Genomic DNA, 21,817 nt, shown 5'->3' with positions numbered 1-21,817 from the left:
GTCGGGGCTCTAGGGGTGTGTCTGTGCAGATTTGTTCCTGTGCTTCTTTAGGGAGTTTCTTGAGCAGATGGTGTAGTTTCAGCTGTCTGTAATGGGCCACTCCCTCACCACTTCAAAAGTTATTGGTACCCTGCTGTTAATTGATTTATCTCGTTAGACTGACCTAACACTTGGTAAAGTAACCCACATCCTTTCATATATTTATACCTGCTCCTGTATCTTTTACTCCATGCATCCGGTGAAGTGGGCTCTAGCCCACGAACGCTTCTGCCCAACTACATTCGTTCCTCTCCAAGGTGCCACAAGGACTCCTTTTTTTTTTTTTTCTTTAATAGTAAAATCTTGTTCCTCAAGATGAGTTGCAACAGCTGTCCACTAGAGGGAGCCTGGGTCCTGTATATCAGTGTTTCTCAACGACTGGTTCGTGAGCTCTCCCTGACTCAGTTTAGGAAGCTGGTCCCTAGTATCAAAAGGGTTGAGAAACACTGCTGTATGTAAAGGGGAAAAGTCTTCAGCGAAGCTGAGTGGGTGGCAGGACCGGGCGAGTTTGTAACAGTTGATGGAACTTTGTGAGAAATTACAGTTATGGATAAAGAAACGGTGTTTGGGTTTTTTAAGTGACTTTCCATCCACCTGTGCATCCCCTAAATGTAGTATGAATCCTAAACTCTTCCCCACTTCTCCTAACAGGAAGATGATCATTTGGGGCTATTTTTGAAAGCTTTTCAATAATTATATTTGCTCACCGAGGTTTCCCAGCGAAACATATATTGAAGGGACAGTAGGACTCCCTTTAACCAATAAGAGGTATAATTGCTAACTGAAAGACTGTAGTGGAAAATAAATAATTCTGTTTCTTTTATGCATTTGGCAGCTCATTGTGTTGAATTTCACTGTTTTCTTGTGTAGTCGGTTTATTTTGAGTGAGTCGTTTCGCGCGATGACAGAGGAAAGAAAAACATTGGAAAATTAGGAAAATATGATTGAAAAACCACACAAGTTGACAGGGAGACTTGGCGCAGATGTATCTGAAACACTTCTAATGCACCTGAGGATCCCTTTAAAGTTGTAAAAGTAGCTTTGGGAGCCTGTCTTGTCCTGGGGGAGACAGTCCAAGATGGGCCAGCCACACTGTTGCAACTTTAAAAGCTGCTAAATTCCTATTGCATTAGCAAGGACTGCCACTTGTGGAAATACAGATGTTACCCTTTCACACTTGTACATATTACTACACTACATACTTAAAAGGGACTTTAAAGTACAGGGTGGGCCCTGGATGGGCTAGGAGAGTCAGAAAGGGATGCGGACAGTCGCTGTATTGTGATAGGAAAGACTTGAAACTGACAGCATGCCAGATTTTTAGACTCCTTTAAACAGTCTCAGGAACTAAAGGCCTTATCAGTTTTAAGCCAAACTCCCCAGTGAAATCTTTAGGCAGTTCTGCTTAAATGCAATAGTGCCGAATTAAAGAACCATGCTTAAACACAGTCCTAGCTAAACTGTTTCCTGGGACAGTTTGTCCAGTCTGTCTTCAAGAACAGGTTGCCAGCAAAACCAGTTTAGCTGGACTAGGAATAGCATAGAAATAGTCTTACAAAGAGCTCCTGTCTCTGTTTGGAGCCCAGTCGTTCAGCTGCTCACCTTTAGCTTTTGAAACATCCTCATTTTTGTGACCCACAGGAGGGCTCACAAATGGTAGCGGCCGCTACATCTCCGCTGCCCCTGGAGCTGAAGCCAAGTACCGCAGTGCAAGCAGTGCCTCTAGCCTCTTCAGCCCCAGCAGCACACTGTTCCCCTCCTCTCGCCTGCGCTACGGGATGTCTGATGTCATGCCCTCTGGCCGAAGCAGGCTGCTCGAAGACTTCCGCAATAACCGGTACCCTAACCTGCAGCTCAGGGAGATTGCCGGGCACATCATGGAGTTTTCCCAGGATCAGCATGGATCCAGGTGGGATTAAAAACAATACACAATATGACACTTTTAGGACACTCCCTTCTTGTTCAGCTCAGTGTGCAGTGAACATCAGAAGTCCAGAAGCAAGGAGGCTCTACACAGGAGCGGAAACTGTGCAACCAAATTGCTTCACTCTCATGCTCCTTTTTGTAGATACTCTGCCACCAGTGTTTGTCCCCAAGTGCTGTGTGTGTAAATAGGAGCAGTCTCATTACCTAGTTAACCTGCTCGCTGTGCCAGCATCACTTCATGCTCCCAGTGTTCAAAGGGCTGTCCAAGCAGGAAGTAACCAATAACCCTGTGTCAGGATGTGCTTTGCTGTGCAACGGGGAGATTCTTGGGATATTTGTACTTGTGCCATCACCTAGAGTTTCAAATAGGCACAGTATGTAACTCGGTTTATTTTGAGCCAGAAAACATGGGGCTTTGGAATGGGTTTTTAGTAGAATGAATACAGTGAGGGAGCATGTGCCAGTAGCCCTTCGAATTATAACATCACACCAATCCTGTTCCTCAGGTTTATTCAGCTGAAACTGGAGCGTGCCACCCCTGCTGAGCGCCAGCTTGTGTTCAATGAAATCCTACAGGCAGCTTACCAGCTGATGGTCGATGTGTTTGGCAATTACGTCATACAGAAATTCTTTGAAGTGAGTTTTCATTCCCTTGTTTGCTAGTTCCTGTCCGACAGGAACTAATCCTGGGGCGCTGGAGGGTAGCTATGTAAAGACCCTGCCACCAAATAAGGGTAGGAGATTGTTCAGCACTGACAGGGTAGTCACTCCATCTCCAGATGCTGCTAAATTCTCCCTGCTGGGATGACTCAGGCCTGAGGCTCTTAAACGCTTCGGAAGAGTACTTGTTTTGCCTTTAGGATGCACCAGGTGTCAGATATCTCTTTAAAAATTCTCCCCTCGAAGGTGCCTAGATCCTCTACAACAGGGGTGGGCAAACTTTTTGGCCTGAGGGCCACATCCTGTTTGTATGGAAATTGTACGAAGGGCTGGTTAGGGGAGGCTTGCTTGGAGTGCATGGTCTTTCCAGGAACTTTTTCAGTGTCACTGTGTTAATCAGCTGGTATATGTGTCTGAATGTGGTGAGTTCAGTACCTTTGTCACTTGACTTCTGTTGAATGTATCGGGCATGTCTGACACACAGTCACCTCCTCGTTTTGTTGATACACACCCAGAGAGCATGCAGTTCTTTCAGGGACTCCACATGCTCTTCTGGGCTTTGAAATGCGAAACCAGAGACTTTAACATTATAACCTGCTTACTGCCCCCATTATAACCTGCTTACTGCTTACTCTCCCAGTCTATTCCTGGGCTTCACAAAGGTTTGGTGCATGTTAGAACAACAGTGTCTGTCCTCCTTTCTAGTTTGGCAGTCTTGATCAGAAGTTGGCCTTGGCAGAACGTATCCGTGGGCACGTTCTGTCCCTGGCTTTGCAGATGTACGGCTGCAGAGTTATTCAGAAGGCTCTTGAGTTTATCCCCCCAGACCAGCAGGTAATTGTAAGTTTCCATTTTAACTTTCTTCTTGATGTTGAATGTTTCTTGCTGTTTGGTACTTGAATTATTATACACTTGTTGCATTGTTTTTGTCTGTCAGTGGTTTTCCTTAGATTTGGTTTGTGGTATATATGTTATGTTTCATGTGCATGATAAGTGTGTGACATTCTGTGAATCCATTACGGACAAGGAGTGCCATCAGACTGTGCCATCTCACAGTTAAACAATTTCCAGTGTTTCCTGTAATCACATTGTAATGTGGCACGTGGGGACGTTGATAGTGAATTGGCAGACGTCTATTTAAATCCCTCCAAGTAAACAGTTCCCAAATTGTTGCTTTTTGTTCCCAAATTGTTCCCACTCAGTAGGACTTTGCTGCATTAATGTAGGAGGTCAAAATCCTGCCTTTCAACATCAACTATATACTTAATGCACTCTTGCGTACTTGGGAGGAATTCTTTATTCCTTCCAAGATATTAGCCAGAGAGACCAAGTATTAGACACACATGGGAAATCACCTAGATTCTGCTGCGAACAGACTGGCAAAGATCCCATTCCCTCATCCAGGATTTCATTAACAACGTAGATATTTAAAATGAGAAATGCAGTGCATGATCCAGCTTCCAAAGATTTTTGGGAATCACAATTTAAGGATCTCTCATTGGCTTATTAAAGCCCATTTCAGTTGTTAATTTAGAAGTATATTTACTTCGGGCTATTTCTTCAGCACAGCAATAGGGAGGGGTGTTTGTGCTGCAAGAAATCGTGGTGTGGGGGCCCAAGAGAAGTTCCTATCAGTCTAAGTCTTTGCTGAATTAATGTCCCAGTATGGTGTGGAGCAGTTCTCTGATCCTGAAAGTGGCATGGTGTGGATCAGTTGTAAAAGTGAAATCCTGACCGTTGGTTGTTTTTATAGATTCCACACCATGTTTTATAAGAGTGGAGCTGTTAGCTCCACTGTCGCCTAAACTCCTATTATAATTAGATTAATCTTACCTGAGTTCCACTTACTTTGTCCTGTACTATTGTATGGCATTGCTGTGCTCTGAATAATTATCACCATCTACTCCAGCAATGGCTGCATTTCATTGATGACTAAAGTATTTCTCATGTAGTTTCACTTCAAATTTTTTTAATGTAAGTTCTCTGCGTTCTGTATTATTCATATGAATGCTAACTGCAATGCATATGGATGTTTGAGACAGGATGCTTGTCGGTTGTTCCTTAACTAGACAACTGCTTCACCTAACTTTGTAATCATAAATGGCTTTTTATTAGTTATCTGTGTAGCACAGTAAGCTTAGTGCATAGCATCACCGCATCATCAACTGTTGGAAAACTTTCATTACGGTAGTGATGAGACACAACCAAGTTCTTCATGGAGGACTTTTAAACTTTAGATTTAGCGTGGATGTCCTTTGTTTTTTGTTTGTTTGGTTGGTTTTTTTGGGTGGGTTTTTTTTTTGGTGGGGGTTATTAATGAAGATTCTGCATGGATATTTGTAAGCTATGAACTCCGGGGGTGCTTTCTGTTTGTATCTGTCTTTCTTTCCAATAGAACGAGATGGTACGGGAGCTAGATGGCCATGTACTGAAGTGTGTGAAAGACCAGAATGGTAATCACGTGGTGCAGAAGTGTATTGAGTGTGTACAGCCTCAGTCCCTGCAGTTTATCATTGATGCATTTAAGGGGCAGGTAAGTTCTTGAGAAGATAGAAATAAAATGTTGAGCCCTCATTATTTGTGTTGTTTAGTATCACTTTGAACAGAAGCTTAGTTGCTATAACTCACTCAGACCCTTGGGTTTTCAGCTGTAACGGCTTGTTTCCTGCAAACACCTGGGAAGAATTTAGCAATAAAATATGGGTGGACACCTCTTCAGTCACAAGCATTGTCCTTTTGCCTGCCGAGATATCTCACGGAGCAGCCTTGCAAAAATCTATTTCACTGGAACAAGTAATATTTTTTTTTGGTGGGTGAACAATTAGTTTTTTTCCACCAGTCTTCATAGTAAGGATGATGAGTATGCTTTGCTTTGTGGCTGGACTAGTAAATTTTCATCGTGACATTTGTTTTGAAAAGCTTTCCCAAGGGTCCAGTTGTGGGCCAGAAAGTTTAATTTAATTTACCTCCAGAGATGTAGAGCCATTTCTGCCCCATTCCGTTCCTGGAACTCCTAGTATGCTTATGAATAGCCATTTAATTATGTAGCAGCCTTTATCTGTGCTATTGTAGTTCAGTTATCCTGACCTTTTCATTATAAAATCCCTATTTTAAGTGTCTCCAGCTCTGCTGCCATAATTGGCTTTGAATTGAAGCTGAAAGATGAAATCCCAGCCTGAAAGTGAGTTTTCGTTTTGATGCTAGGACTCTTTCAGTCCTCATTTCGCTTACCTTTTAAAGCACACTTATGGTCAGAAAAGTAACAGTTAAAAAAACCACCTTCTTATACATTGAGTCTTCTCTATGGTTGTTTTCAAGTTGCTTCTTTCTTTACTAACACACCCAGTTCGTTTATTACCATTAGCATTGCAAAACCTGTCAGCTATAGGACAGCAAGCAAGATTCTAGCCTGCCATGTTCCTTAACAAGCTAGCCAGTTACGTTCTAACTCTTCCAGTGGAGTATCAATGCAGGAGGCAATCTAAAAGGCAGAAAGAGTATCGCTAGAAACTTAGATCCCAGACACTGGCGGTTAGAAAAATCTTCTCTCATCTTGTGAAATGAGCCAGTTCCATCTGGACTTTATACTGAAAGCGTAAACATGGCACCTCAAGATCATGTCAGAATTTAACTGCCTTTGAAGAGGCTTTTGTGTGCTTGTTCAATTCAGAAGAAGCTTTTTATTATAATTTTTATAGCCTATCCGGCTGAGATAGAGTAGCAGCTTTGTGTTAATTGGTTTTAAACAGCTGAAGAGAATATTTTGCTTTAAATAACAAGTTGAGCAAGAGTGCTTGACTGAGTAGGGAGGTGAGTTCTTCCCAACCTATTCTCATGCTTTTGGAAGGGGGAAGATTCTTTGACACCTGGTACCCCTACAATGAAATGGTAAAGTCGTAAAATAAACCCAGAGAGTTGAGGAAATTCATTTATTAGTGTATTTTATCATGTGTCCTCAGTACTGATTGAAGGACAGAATGTACTTCACCCTCCACTAAGCTTTTTTACCTGTCAGCTCTTTAAGCCACTTCTTACATAATTTTTGGCATGTAACTATAGTTGATAACCAGCATAAAGTATCCATACAGCCAAAGCAGAAAGTTGTAAATCAGTCTTTATAATAACAACATCCAGCTCTTGTAAGGCGCTTTACAAGGAAGGTTAATATCATTATCCTCATTTTACAAATGGGGAAACTGAGGCAGAGACGTGGCTTGTCCAAGGACACCCAGCAGGCCAGTGGTGCAATGCTGTCCCGTGGGGGGGCCCCCTCAGAGGCTGTCGCCTGTTGCTGGAACCCTGTAAGGAGTGGGGGGAGCCTCAGGAGGCTGTTGCCCCTCGCAGGAATCCTAAGGTTGAAGCACAAAGTGTCATGGAGGTCTCTGGAAGTCACAGATTCTGTAACTTCCATGACATAAACGTAGCCTTACTACTCATAGTGTGGCCTGGTAGGTAGAGCAATAAATGGGGACTCAGAAGACCTGAGCACTAGCAATCATTCAGTCATAATTTTGGTTACATATGTGGAACAGATTCAGTGAATAAGATGCTGCTATTTTTACCATCACTTTTCTATTCAATTATAAAGAATGCTTAAGCTTCAAAAAGTGGGACTGAAAGAAGTGTTTCCTGTACTGACTTGTTTTTTTTGAATGCAGGTATTCGCATTGTCTACGCATCCATACGGCTGTCGTGTGATTCAGCGGATCCTAGAGCATTGTCTACCTGAGCAGACTCTTCCCATCTTGGAGGAGCTTCATCAACACACCGAGCAGCTTGTGCAGGTAGTGGGCAGGAATTAGGAGGGAGATTGCTGTACAGCCTGTTTTCGTTATTGCTCTGGATTGCTGAAGTTTTGGGGCTCTGGTATTGCCGGCACTGTACAGACGTACAGTCCCTTCCTCGGGGAGCTAACAGTCTCTGACGAGGGACAAGATGTAGTGGGGTGTAGCCCACAACCAGGGGAGGAGGGAGAAGACAAGGGTGGCAGCATAAAAGGAACCCAAGATTGCAAGTATTATAATATAAGGGTATGTCTGGACCAGTGGTTCTCAATCAGGGCTACGCGTCCCCCTGGGGGTACCCAGAGGTCTTCCAGGGAGTACAGCACTTCATCTAGAGATTTGCCTAGTTTTACAACAGGCTACATAAAGAGCACTAGTGAAGCCAGTACAAACTAAAATTTCACACGGACAATGACTTATTTATACTGCTCTATATGCTATACTTACATTGCAGTGTATAATATTTATATTGAAATTGATTTATTTTATAATTCTATGGCAAAAATGAGAAAGTCAGCGATTTTTCAGTAATAGTGTGACTGTGACACTTCTGTATCTTTATGTCTGATTTTGTAAGCAAGTAGTTTTTAAGTGAGGTGAAACTTGGGGGTACGCAAGACAAATCAGACTCCTGGAAGGTTGCAGTAGTCTGGAAAGGCTGAGAGCTGCTGGTCTAGACAGTATGTAGAAGAGGCTTCTCGGCATGCGTAGATAGACATGCACTAGTTGTGCTCAAGCTAGCATGTTAAAAACAGCAGTGTACCTGTGGCAGCATGGACGGGGGTTCAGGCTAGCCACCTGAGTACGTACTGGGGGGTCAGGCGCATTTGTACTCAGGGGACTAGTCTGAGCCACCATTCATGCTGCCTGCCAAAGCCACATGCAGAGCTAGCGCATGTCTCACAACCCATGCTGGGGAGCACCTTCCCAGCTGTTGTATAAATATACCTTCTGGGTACAAGTTGAAAGCATCAAAGCTTTTTAGCCTTTTGAAAAGTGAAGAAAAGAAATTACTGGCTCACTGGCAGGCTACACACCTAGCCATTCTCATTGGGTGTTACAGTGCAGGGCGGGGCAGGTGGGGTGTCTCAAGAAGGTATGTGAAGGGAGGACAGGGGATTGGCTCTGTGAACTGTGTTAGTATTCTAGTGTAGGTGTTTCAGTATTCTAGAACTTGGAGGTTGAGGACATTTGAAATGGTTTCTTTGCTTAAGCAGTTAGTATAATCAACATGCTTCATGCTCGAGAACCAATTATTCTGGATTATAATTGGCACAGAGTTAGTCTTTTATGTCATATTAAAATTTTAGAATGTGACCTTCTCTAGCAGTAGAAATATTGATTATATCATTTCAGCTAATTATAGACTAATTAGTGTGTAGTTAAACTAAAGTTTACAAAACTTACTAGCACAGGGAGCTGGTTTAGCGTTAATGGTTTCCATACGCTTTGTTACAGGATCAATATGGGAACTATGTTATCCAGCATGTACTAGAACATGGTCGGCCTGAGGACAAAAGCAAGATCGTAGCAGAAATTAGAGGCAACGTGCTCGTGTTGAGTCAACATAAATTTGCCAGGTTTGCATTTGCTTCGTAAAGTCCAAATCCTATAAAAACACTGTTTCTCCTACATGTGCTAGCATGCCAGAAGCTAGCAGTAGCATGCCAGGGAAGTATCTTAACACAGTTATTCCAAATTGCTTCCTCCCTGGCTTGCTTTGCTGAGATGTACTGTCCATCTCCCATGCAGAGTGTTAATCAGTTCATTGTCTCCCCTGTGCAGCACACAACAGTTGTAGCAAATCACTTGGTGACTCTGTGCTATAAACCCAGGTCCTCTAGAACAGAAGTTGAGACCAGCAAACCCTTTTCCCTTTTCGTATGTCACATTTTACACTTGGACCTCCAGAGATGACAGGCAATAGCAGTCATTTGCCTTCCTGTCAAACAGAGTAATTATGGAAGGTGTTCACTGAAACTAAGATATCACATCCCTCTTTTAATTGTCCTGCATTTCCCTGTTCTAACCCAGGATCTCCTTTCAAGTTGAAATACAATGCTAAGAGGGACATGCTAAGGACAACTCAGATAGCATGGATGTGATATAAACTTAAAATTTTACACTATAGGCTTTCAAACTAGGGATGCACAAGTTAATTTGGATGAAATAAGACCTGAGCTGATCCTTTGCTCAAATTACTTATCAAATCCAAGGTTTGAAATAGTGCAGTAAACGTCTTTTTTTGCATGTGCTTCTATGCTTCCTAGTTTTGCTCAGGATGTGAAACAGCGGTTCTAGAAAGACTGCTCTTGGATGTATGCATCTCAGCCCAAACCATGAAATCCTGTAAATCTTGCCCCACTCCTTGTTCTTGTGAGTTTTCCAGATCAAAGGGATGTGGATGAACTTTTAAATATTAGTCCATGTGAGCCTTTTGAGCTTTGTCGTTAATAGAAACCAAAAGTTCTTTGGTCAAGATTCCAAAATATCATGCTGCTGAATTTCCATACCAGCACTTCCTGGCTTTCCTAATGGCCATTCTCAGTTAGAGACCTCAAGATCATCACTCTGGGGTTGACTGGAAAGCTAAATCGGGATATTGTGGGGTGACATACTACCACCTTCTTGTGTTGCAGCAATGTTGTGGAGAAATGTGTTACTCACGCCTCCCGCACGGAGCGTGCCATGTTGATTGATGAGGTGTGCACTATGAACGACGGCCCTCACAGTGCCTTATACACCATGATGAAAGATCAGTATGCCAACTACGTGGTACAGAAAATGATTGATGTGGCAGAACCAGCTCAACGGAAGATTGTCATGCACAAGGTAAGCAGCTGCCACCAGTTACTAACAGTAGGGTTTGTGCTTGGGAATCATCATAGATTTTGGAGTTTGTAGCACAAAGATCTAAGTGGCTGGAACCTAAACCTCTTCAGAGTGCAACCTATCAGTCAGGTTCTCAACGCATTAAACTGCTTAGTGCCAAGCATTGCGTGTTACATTCTAAGACAAATTCATTAATCTCTAGCAGTAAGAATGAGGAATTCCTCCTGATAAAGCTGATATTTAGTGAGCTGTGCATGGCTCTAATCCTGGCACTTTCAAAAATCATGAGAGTTGAGAGGCAGTCCTGAGATCCTAAAAATATTTCCTGAAAGCTGGCATTTCAAGCATATATCTCTCTCTATAGAGTGACTCATACTTGTCTCATCACGAGGACTGCCATTGGTTTATCCCTCCTACCAGGTATACCATTTACACACTTGGAGGTAAAACTCATCTAGGGTCTTTACCAGTCTTTTCTGGCCTACTTACATGCATGTGAACATGGGGTTTTATAACAAAAGTGCTGATACAATTTGGGCTGTAACAAAGCCAGCTAGACATGTTGAAATTCAGGTACGTTTCAGAGGTCTGGCGATGATGACACACTTGCCCTCACTGAGAATGCTGTTCAATAATGAGAACCTCACCATGTACTCAGAGGAGCTGAGTCAGACTTCTAGAAACAGCTGAATCCAGAGCTGTTAACAGGAATTCTAAGGACAGTCACAATGTTTGTCATTTCATGCTGAAACATTACAACAGCACTTTAAATAGACTTTCTTTAAAAACTTGATGTAACTTCTATGCTATGGAATGCGTCATCCATTTGGAATATGCAGCATACACTGCATTTAAAAAGCTAGTGTCAGATTAAAAATTACTTTTAAACAAATTTCCTTGTTAGCAAGAACACCTTAGATTAATCAAATTGAAAACTCAATTTTGCTTTCTGTCTTTAGTTGCACTGTTTGCTTTCTGCATTTTTCTGAGCTTGGTGAGTTAATACATTAGTCAGTTTTACTTTTGTTAGTTTATTCGTACACTGTTGCAGTGTTTGAGTTTACAAAGGTTGCAAGATTAGATTTGTTTGTTTTTTAAATAAGGAAACAAATTTGTCTTAAATATTGCAATACTACCAACCCTGGATTCAAAATAATGAGATTTTTAAAATAATAATTTTGGGCTTTTTATTTGCTTTCTGTTTTTTGAACCTTTAGCAATTTGTGTTTTCAAGTTTTTCTCTACAACCACAAGGGACAGAAACTTGTTTAAAAAAACTCCCCCTAAATCTGAGATTTTCATACAATCACACAACTGCAGGGATTGGGGCTGTATGAAAAGCACCAATTATAGCTAGACTAATAATACAATTATGAGAGTTGCCAACATGGGAATGTAAAATCTAAATGCTGGGATTTTCAGTGGAACCCAAGGAGTCAGGTACCAAATCCTAATGAAACTGAATTCCTTTAGACTCCTTTGAGAATTGAAGCTAGACATTAAGTCATTTGACCAGACAGTGTTCCTTTAAAATAAAAGGAGCATGTATGTAATTTGTACACCACAGTGTGTGTGGGCTTGTCTGCTTGGGGAAGTTAACTGGTATAGTTTTGGTGGAATAATTATCATTAAAACAATCTACAAGCAAAGACTAAAATTCTGAACAGGGCTTAATTATCTGCTGCCAAGATGGAGGGCGTAATCTGAAATAATGTAATTTTATTCTGGAGGTGGGTATTTATACCAGCATATAATTCTGCAATAGCTATACTGTCACTTGGGGGGAGGGGTGTTAGTACCTTGTGCTTCCTTCTGTCAAGCCAGTTCCTTTCCTTTGATCAGAATAAGCAGCTAATTAGGTTTCTGTGTAACTATGTCATGGGCGTAATAACATGGCTTTTTAAAATGTAGTCTGTCTTCTACAGGGCTCATCCAAAATAATGGACTTTGCTTGTAGATTGTTTTAATTGCCGTTTTCTACAGCCAGTTTATTGATGCAATGCCATTATACTGTAAAAACGATACATTTATTTTAACACACAAGAATATGACCAAACCATTAAACTGTATACAATCACCAAACTGGACAGTGAAAACTCAGAAAAGAATCACAGATGCAGGCTGTTGAGGGATAAGACAAAGAAACACCATTGCGGAGTTAGTGTTTTCTCTACAGCCAGTTTCCAAATTATCCAGTTGAACCTGCTTTGGAAATATTAGGGTGAGGAAGGGAAAGGCAAAAAGGTTTGTGACGTTTACAAGACCGATAATTGGGTTCTTGAGGTTAAATGGGCTCAAATCAACTCGTGCCTGAATTAAAGGAAGAGGGGGTGGATTTAGGATTTCCTACCTTAGGGAAATGGAACAATAATGTATTTTTCTTTCCTAGGGAGGAGAGGAGAAGGAGAAAATATTTATGCATCAATTTTCAATGTATTTACTCACCATTCCTATAGTTTCAACCTTGAAATTAAAATGTGCCTTCTAGTTAGGTCATTGAAGAAATACACAAGCAGTGTGGACCTTTCTCATGTATCGCTGTCATGACTCATCCTTTTCTTAGGACTTGTCTACATAGAGAAATTGAGTGGCAGAACTACAGTGGTATAATTACGTGTACTCCAGCTAGGCCCCTGTGTGGATGCTCTATTTCAGAATAAAAGTGACTTTTACCCCAGAATAGTGTCCTCATGGGTACTTATACTGTTATAGTTCTGCCAGTTAATTTCCCCAAGAAGACAAGTCCCTCGTAAACATTGGGGTTAGAAATCTGATCAGAACTGTTCAGGAATTGTCCATCAGAATGATTTTCTGGTGGAAAATGTCCTTTCCACAACATTGAAATTTTCCATCTGAAAATTCCAGCAACTCCCAGTAGGCAGGAAGTGAAATTGATGAGAGCCTTCCAGGTGAGGCTGAATGCCCCAACTCTCTACCTCCCTGACTGTCAGCCTCCTCCCAGCTTTGGCAGCCAGCTGTCCACCTGGAAGGCTCTTGTTGGTTTCACTTTGTCTGTAGAAAGCTGCAAAATTCCAATCTTTTTCAATGGGATTTTCCAGGAAAATCCCTTCCCACGGAAAACTTCACATTTTTGTCCCAAAGCAGGATGAAAAGACAAACTTTTTCAAAAATACGATGTTTTTCGTGGGATGGGATTTCCATTTTCCAGTCACCTCTAAATCAAACTGCTCTTAAACAGAGGACGCTGCCCACCTAAAAATAATCCAAACTGCTTTTAGTTTTCCTTTGCTAAAATCACTGCTGCACTTACGTTACTGAACTATAAATTAAAAATAAATCACTAAGGTATTAGAATAGGGTTCTAAAGTGTAGTCCATAGATCAGATGTTCCAAAGAAGGCTGGCTGAGCACATGGTGCTGACTCTCTTCCTTGTTTCCAACTGCTAAAGTTTTTATTAAAAGGCCACTAAAATACATTACTTTCCTAATATTACTTTTCCATGTTAGCAATTGATCAGTGGGAGGGGAGTTGTGGCTGGGTGATGGGGAATGGGAGAGGAGGTGACTGTTATGGTATAAGACTGTCCTTGAAGGAGTCTGAGTACAGAAATCCCTCAGGGCGTATGTGGTTCTGGTTTCTAAACTTCCATAAACCTTTTTGTCTCCTAGATCCGGCCTCACATTGCGACCCTGCGCAAGTACACCTATGGCAAGCACATTTTGGCTAAGCTGGAGAAATATTACATGAAAAATGGGGTTGACTTAGGGCCAATTTGTGGACCACCAAATGGTATCATTTGAGACAATGAATTTCAGAGAAACTCACTGGCCATCAGGCATTTAAAAACCAGCAACCGACAATATTCCAATATACAGTTAGAAAATGTTTTATGGTTGCTAAACTACTAAAAATACAAACAAAAAATAAGCCTTTGTAAATTTCTTTAATTTTATTATGCATAACATGTACTAATTATTTTTTTTAATTAACTAATTGCCCTGCTGTTTTACTGGTGTATAGAATACTTGTACATAGGTATCAGATGTACATGGGAGGCCACATTTTTGTTCACTGTTGTATCTATATTCCAAATGTGGAAACTTTCAGGGTGGTTGGTTTGAAGAAAAAAAAATGTTTTTAATTCATCCGCCTCGCAGGTGACTTTTTTGCAAATACCTGTTTTTCTCCTTTTATTCAAAACTCAGCAAGAAGTTTGAATTTTAGTTAAATGGCAAAAAACCCGCATTTAACGCTGTTTATAAATATTAAAAAAAAATTCAACTTGCTAAAGCTTCAGTTTAAAAAATTTTTTAAGTTTTTGAAACTTTTTAATTGCTTTTTCTGTTTTGTTTTTGGAGTATAACATGCTAAAGAAGGTAGCTTAGCAGTCAGTTTTGAAAGAAAACGTAAGCACCCAGAAAGTTTTTAAATCAAGAAGGGCGGGTGTATTTGTTTACTGCCTACTCAGTTTGTTCTGTTAACACTGAAAGACAAAATTTGATTATTTAGCATGAGGAAAAAAAAATCCAACTCAGCTTTGGTCTTGCTTCTATAAATATATAGTGTATACTTGGTGTAGACTTTACATATATAAAAATTTGTAGTATTTTCTTGTTTTGATGTCTAATCTGTATCTATAATGTACCCTAGTAGTGGAACATACTTTTGATTGTACAATTGTACATTTGTAAACCTCTGTAATGTAAATGTGGAGAAGTTTGAATCAACATAAACCCGTTTTTTGGTAAGAAAAAAATTAGCAAAACCTGTGCATTTCAGTGTATATTCACACCTTTTATGGTCGTAGCATATAGTGTTGTATATTGTAAATTGTAATTTCAACCAGAAGTAAATTTTTTCTTTTGAAGGAAATGTTCTCTTTATACAGCCTAGTTAATGTTTAAAAAAAAAAGCTTGGTTTTATTTGTCACCTAGTCGAACAGTAGCGATCCTTTCTAAATGTTATACAGAATGATTCAGTTCAAAATAGTGTTCTTTTGAATCTTAAAAAAGTAATGTTTTGCTTATTTTGTGACAGTAAAAAAAAGTGCAAAAGTACAGAATCCCCTAGTTTTCCTTACAATCAGAGTCCCCTTTCACCTTGTAAAGTGTGAATCACCTTCCCTTTTTGTACAGAAGATGAACTGTATTTTGCATTTTGTCTACTTGTAAGTGAATGTAACATACTGTCAATTTTCCTTGTTTGAATATAGAATTGTAACACTACACGGTGTACATTTACAGAGCCTTGTGTATATTTCCAATGAACTTTTTTGCAAGCACACTTGTAACCATATGTGTATAATTAACAAACCTGTGTATGCTTATGCCTGGGCGACTATTTTTTGTAACTCTTGTGTAGATTGTCTCTAAACAACGTGTGATCTTTATTTTGAAAAATACAGAACTTTGGAATCTGGGTTTGTGCTTTATTTGAACATTTTCAGTATAGTGCCACCAGGACAAATTTTCTTATTCCCTTTGCCTCTTTCTTTCTGGCCTTAAGGATCTCTCTCAAAACAATTTTAAAAGGATGATGCACTGGGTAAGGAATCTATGGATAGTAATTCCATGCTTGAATAATAAGAATATAGCAGTAGGGATATATTACAGACCACCTGACCAGGATGGTGATAGTGACTGTGAAATGCTCATGGAGATTAGAGAGGCTATTAAAATAAAAAAAACTCAATAATAATGGGGGATTTCAACTATCCCCATATTGACTTCGTATATATCACCTCAGGAAGGGATGCAGAGAGAAAGTTTCTTGACACCTTAAATGACGGCTTCTTGGAACAGCTAGTCTTGGAACTAACAAGAGGAGAGGTAATTCTTGATTTAGTCCTGAGTGGAGCACAGGATCAGGTCCAAGAGCTGAATATAGCTGGACCGCTTATTAATAGGGACATAATATAATTAAATTTAACATCCCTGTGACAGGGAAAATTGCCCAACACTGTAGTATTTAATTTCAGAAGGGGGAACTACACAAAAATGAGGAGGTTAGTTAAACAGAAACTAAAAGGTTCAGCACCAAAAGTAAAATCCCTGCAAGCTGCATGGAAACTTTTTCAAGACACCATAACAGAGGCTCAACTTAAATGTATACCCCAAATCAAAAAACAGAGAACCAAAAAACAGCCACCGTGACTAAACAACAAAGTAAAAGAAGCAGTGAGAGGCAAAAAGGCATCATTTAAAAAGTGGAAGTTAAATCCTAGTGAGGAAAATAGAAAGTAGCATAAACTGGCAAATGAAGTGTAAAAATATAATTAGGAAGGCCAAAAAAGAATTTGAAGAACAGCTAGCCAAAGACTCAAAAAGTAATAACAATAAAAATTCTAAGTACATCAGAAGCAGGAAGCCTGCTAAACAACCAGTGGGGCCACTGGACGATCAAGATGCTAAAGGAGCACTCAAGGACAATAAGGGCATTGTGGAGAAACTAAATTCATTCTTTGCATTGGTCTTCGCAGCTAAGGATGTGAGGGAAATTCCCAAACCTGAGCCATTCTTTTTAGGTGACAAATCTGAGGAACTCTCCCAGATTGAGGAGTCATTAGAGGAGATTTTGGAACAAATTGATAAACTAAACTAAGAAGTCACCAGGATCCGATGGTTCACCCAAGAGTTCTGCTGTCTGTAACGTATCATTTAAATCAGCTTCTGTACCAAAATGACTGGAGGATAGCTAACGTGATGCCAATTTTTAAAAAGGGCTCCAGAGGAGACCCTGGCAATTATAGGCTAGTAAGCCTGACTTTAGTACCGGGCAAACTGGTTGAAACTATAGTAAAGAACAAAATTGTCAGATGAGCATAATTTGTTGGGGAAGAGTCAACATGCTTTTAGTAAAGGGAAATCATGCCTCACCAATCTACTAGAATTCTGGAGGGGGTCAACAAGCATGTGGACAAGGGGGATCCAGTGGATATAGGTGTTTAGATTTTCAGAAAGCCTCTGACAAGATCCCTCACCAAAGGCTTTTAAGCAAAGTAAGCTGTCGTGGGGTAAGAGGGAAGGTCCTCTCATGGATTGGTAACTGGTTAAAGGAAAGGAAACAAAGGGTAGGAATAAATGGTCAGTTTTCAGAATGGAGAGAGGTAAATAGTGGTGTCCCCTAGGGGTCTGTCCTGGGCCCAGTCCTATTTAACATATTCATAAATGATCTGGAAAAAGGGATAAACAGTAAGGTGGGAAAATTTTCAGATACAAAACTACTCAAGATAGTTAAGTCCCAGGCAGATTACAAAGAGCTACAAAAGGATTTTGTGACTGGGTAACAAAATGGCAGATGAAATTCAGTGTTGATAAATGCAAAGTAATGCACGCTGGAAAATATAAACCCAACTATACATGTACAATGATGGGTCTAAATTAGCTGTTTCCAGTCAAGAAAGATCTTGGAGTCATTGTGGAGAGTTCTCTGAAAACATCCACTCAATGTGCAGCTGCAGTCAAAAAAGTGAACAATGTTACGAATCCTTAAGAAAGGGAGAGATAAGACAGAAAATATCATATTGCCTCTGTATAAATCCATGGTACACCCACAGCTTGAACACTGCGTGTAGATCTGATCGCCCCATCTCAAAAAAGATATATTGGAATTGGAAAAGATTCAGAAAAGGGCAACAAAAATGATTGGGGCATGGAACAGGTTCCATATGTGGAGATTAATAAGACTGGGACTTTTCAGCTTGGAAAAGATGACCGGGGTTGGGGTGGGGGGGGATATGATTGAGGTCTATAAAATCATGACCGGTGTAGAGCAAGTGAATCAGGAAGTGCTATTTACTCCTTCTCTTAACACACAAACTAAGGGCCACCAAATGAAATGAATAGGCAGTAGGTTTAAAACAAAAGGAAGTATTGTTTCACACAATGTACAGTCAGTCTGTGGAACTCCTTGTCAGAGGATGTTGGGAAGGCCAAGACTAACAGGGTTCAAAAAAGAACTAGATAAATTCATGGAGGCTAGGTCCATCAATGGCTATTAGCCAGGATGGGCAGGGATGGTGTCCCTAGCCTCTGTTTGCCAGAAGCTGAGAATGGATGACAGGGGATGGCTCATTTGATGATTCCCTGTTCTGTTCATTCCCTGTGGCACACCTGGTATTGGCCTCTGTCGGAAGACAGGATACTGGGCTAGATGGACATTTGGTCTGACCCCGTCTGGCCGTTCTTATGTTCTAAAGCATAGCCTTACTAAACTGAGCGCTTGGTTTTAACATGTATTGGAATGAACAATATGATTAACAAGTTTCAGAGTAACAGCCGTGTTAGTCTGTATTCGCAAAAAGAAAAGGAGTACTTGTGGCACCTTAGAGACTAACCAATTTATTTGAGCATAAGCTTTCGTGAGCTACAGCTCACTTCATCGGATGCATACCGTGGAAACTGCAGCAGACTTTATATACACACAGAGATCATGAAACAATACCTCCTCCCACCCCACTGTCCTGCTGGTAATAGCTTATCTCAAGTGATCATCAAGTTGGGCCATTTCCAGCACAAATCCAGGTTTTCTCACCCTCCACCCCCCCACACACACAAACTCACTCTCCTGCTGGTAATAGCCCATCCAAAGTGACAACAAATCATGCACATTGTGTAGAGAGTTAACCAAATAAACTGGTTAGGTGCCACAAGTCCTCCTTTTCTTTTTATGATTAACAAGGTATTTCCTAGTTCCATGTGAAACTAATATTGTTGTATGTATCATGGTTTGCAGTTTTAAAAAGAACATGGGAGATTGCCTTTAATGAGGCTACTCTAATGGATGAAATGAAGCACATGCATAAAAACTTGTGGGAGTACAAAGGGACTTAAGTTAAGCACATATCTCAGTGTCTGCAGTAGGGTCTAAGGCCCAGATCCTCAAAGGTATTTAAACTTCCAGGAAGTTCAGTGCCAAAAATACCTTTAGGACCTGGGTTTCAATGACTGTGTTTCCTTAGAATTCTGCACCACATTGTCACAAAACTACATTTCCCAGTTTAGTTTTTTTTAGGTGTTAAAATAATACTCATGTCTCTGTGTCCATCAACAGCACCCCGCCCCACCCCCCGGTGAACTGGCATTGCTTTAATCAGATAGTTTTGACACTTATTTTAAATCTTCAATCAAATAGTAGGTTTTCCACTACTTTTCCCCCCCAGATTTTTAAGTTAGTCTCTGCGTGCAATAAGCAGTAACGTCACACTGTCAAATGCAGTCAGCTGCAGTTCATGACAGGTGTTTTGTTATGCTTATCGGCTATCACACTGAAAATTCAAAGCCTTTCATACCTCTTGAATGCTTATTGTAGCATAATAGTACTTGGCACTTAGTCCCTTTCATGCTTTACTGGTTTGAATTAATTTTGGCAGCACTCCTCTGAGCTGGGAAAGTATTACTGCCATTGTACTGAGGCAGGGCGAAGGGAAGGCCAACATCTTCAATAGCCTTAAGCTGACTTTAGACATACTGGGCCTGGTAATTGGCCGTGCTGCAGCCACCTCTCTGGGGCAAGGCAAAAGGCGCTGGGAGTCTGGCACCTCTGGAAATCAGCCTTTAAGTGTCCCAACTGGGGCGAAAGTCTGTGGCCGATCTCCTTTAGCAAAGCTGGGCCTTAGGCCCTGATTTTCAGAGGTAACAAGCACTGTAGCTCTTATTGACTTTAACTGAGTTGTAGAGATTTATTAACTCTGCAAGCCTAGGCCCAGGCTCCTGAGTTGGGCACAAAATTTGGGCCTAAAGTAGCTTGATCATCTCACTGGTAGAGCCTCCATCAGGGAGAGCACCTAAGAGACTTGCTTCCTAATGCTAACCCTTAGCCATTGGTGCCAAGTCTGTGGCACGGGGAAAAATTGGTGGGTGCTCTGCACCCACCTGCAGCTCCCCACCCCACCCCAGCTCATAGCTGCCTCCTCCCCTGAGCACCCCGCTTCTCCCAGTGCTTGCCACTGCGAAACAGCTGTTTTGCGGTGTAACAAACTGTGGGAGGGAGGGGGAGGAATCATAGAATCATAGAATATCAGGGTTGGAAGGGACCTCAGGAGGTCATCTAGTCCAACCCCCTGCTCAAAGCAGGACCAATCCCCAACTAAATCATCCCAGCCAGGGCTTTGTCAAGCCTGACGTTAAAAATATCTAAGGAAGGAGATCCCACCACCTCCCTAGGTAACGCATTCCAGTGTTTCACCACCCTCCTAGTGAAAAAGTTGTTCCTAATATCCAACCTAAACCTCCCCCACTGCAACTTGAGACCATTACTCCTTGTTCTGTCATCAACTACCACTGAGAACAGTCTAGATCTATCCTCTTTGGAACCCCCTTTCAGGTAGTTGAAAGCAGCTATCAAATCCCCCCTCATTCTTCTCTTCTGCATACTAAACAATCCCAGTTCCCTCAGCTTCTCCTCATAAGTCATGTGTTCCAGTCCCCTAATCATTTTTGTTGCCCTCTGCTGGACTTTTTCCAATTTTTCCACATCCTTCTTGTAGTGTGGGGCCCAAAACTGGACACAGTACTCCAGATGAGGCCTCACCAATGTCGAATAGAGGGGAACGATCACGTCCCTCGATCTGCTGGCACTGCCCCTACTTATACATCCCAAAATGCCATTGGCCTTCTTGGCAACAAGGGCACACTGTTGACTCATATCCAGCTTCTTGTTCACTGTCACCCCTAGGTCCTTTTCCGCAGAACTGCTGCCTAGCCATTCGGCCCCTAGTCTGTAGCTGTGCATTGGGTTCTTCTGTCCTAAGTGCAGAACCCTGCACTTGTCCTTGTTGAACCTCATCAGATTTCTTTTGGACCAATCCTCTAATTTGTCTAGGGCCCTCTCTATCCTAGCCCTACCCTCCAGCGTATCTACCACTCCTCCCAGTTTAGTGTCATCTGCAAACTTGCTGAGGGTGCAATCCACACCATCCTCCAGATCATTTATGAAGATATTGAAAAAAACCGGCCCCAGGACCGACCCTTGGGGCACTCCACTTGATACCGGCTGCCAACTAGACATGGAGCCATTGATCACTACCCGTTGAGCCCGACAATCTAGCCAGCTTTCTATCCACCTTATAGTCCATTCATCCAGCCCATACTTCTTTAACTTGCTGGCAAGAATACTGTGGGAGACAGTGTCAAAAGCTTTGCTAAAGTCAAGGAACAACACGTCCACTGCTTTCCCCGCATCCACAGAGCCAGTCATCTCATCATAGAAGGCAATTAGATTAGTCAGGCATGACTTGCCCTTGGTGAATCCATGCCGACTGTTCCTGATCACTTTCCTCTCCTCTAAGTTCTTCAGAATTGATTCCTTGAGGACCGTTCCATGACTTTTCCAGGGACTGAGGTGAGGCTGACTGGCCTGTAGTTCCCAGGATCCTCCTGTGAGTGGGAACGCAGCGTGCTCAGGGGAAGAGGCGGGGCCGGGGCGGGGATTTGGGGCAGGGGTCCAATAGGGGCAGGGAGGGGGCGGAGTTGGTGCAGGGACTTTGGGGAAGGGGTTGGAATGGGGTCAGGGCAGGGCAGAGGGGTCAAGCACCCACCGGCACCAGGAAAAGTTGGTGCCTATGCCCTTAGTCCCCACTTCTCAAGAGTTAGCTGAAAGGTGCTTCTCTTCTGA

At 41.6% G+C, this 21,817-nt stretch overlaps 1 protein-coding gene and 1 non-coding gene across 9 annotated transcripts in view; both read left to right on the top strand.

Moving 5' to 3' along the window:
* PUM1 (pumilio RNA binding family member 1) overlaps positions 1-15,622 on the top strand; it is a 131,348-nt gene extending 115,726 nt beyond the window's left edge. For 5 of the 8 annotated variants that reach the window (XM_077837699.1, XM_077837702.1, XM_077837701.1 and 2 more), the window contains 8 exons: positions 1,681-1,948; positions 2,472-2,601; positions 3,331-3,465; positions 5,021-5,158; positions 7,284-7,409; positions 8,868-8,989; positions 10,049-10,241; positions 13,872-15,622. In XM_077837699.1, coding sequence (XP_077693825.1) covers positions 1,681-1,948; positions 2,472-2,601; positions 3,331-3,465; positions 5,021-5,158; positions 7,284-7,409; positions 8,868-8,989; positions 10,049-10,241; positions 13,872-14,003 — 1,244 coding nt within the window. In that variant the 3' untranslated portion in view covers positions 14,004-15,622. The remainder of the gene's footprint in view (positions 1-1,680; positions 1,949-2,471; positions 2,602-3,330; positions 3,466-5,020; positions 5,159-7,283; positions 7,410-8,867; positions 8,990-10,048; positions 10,242-13,871) is intronic. The other 3 variants (XM_077837704.1, XM_077837703.1, XM_077837700.1) reach the window with 1 other exon arrangement.
* Positions 10,829-10,914, top strand: LOC144277411 (small nucleolar RNA SNORD103/SNORD85). The gene has a single exon (XR_013348444.1). It is a non-coding gene; the product is annotated as a small nucleolar RNA SNORD103/SNORD85 (small nucleolar RNA).
* Positions 15,623-21,817: the final 6,195 nt, after the last annotated feature.

The sequence above is a fragment of the Eretmochelys imbricata genome, chromosome 19, assembly GCF_965152235.1.
Source record: "Eretmochelys imbricata isolate rEreImb1 chromosome 19, rEreImb1.hap1, whole genome shotgun sequence".
In the NCBI taxonomy this organism is placed as follows: Eukaryota; Metazoa; Chordata; order Testudines; family Cheloniidae; genus Eretmochelys; species Eretmochelys imbricata.
Note: the sequence above shows the minus strand (reverse complement) of the source record. Positions and strands in the feature narration are given on the sequence as shown.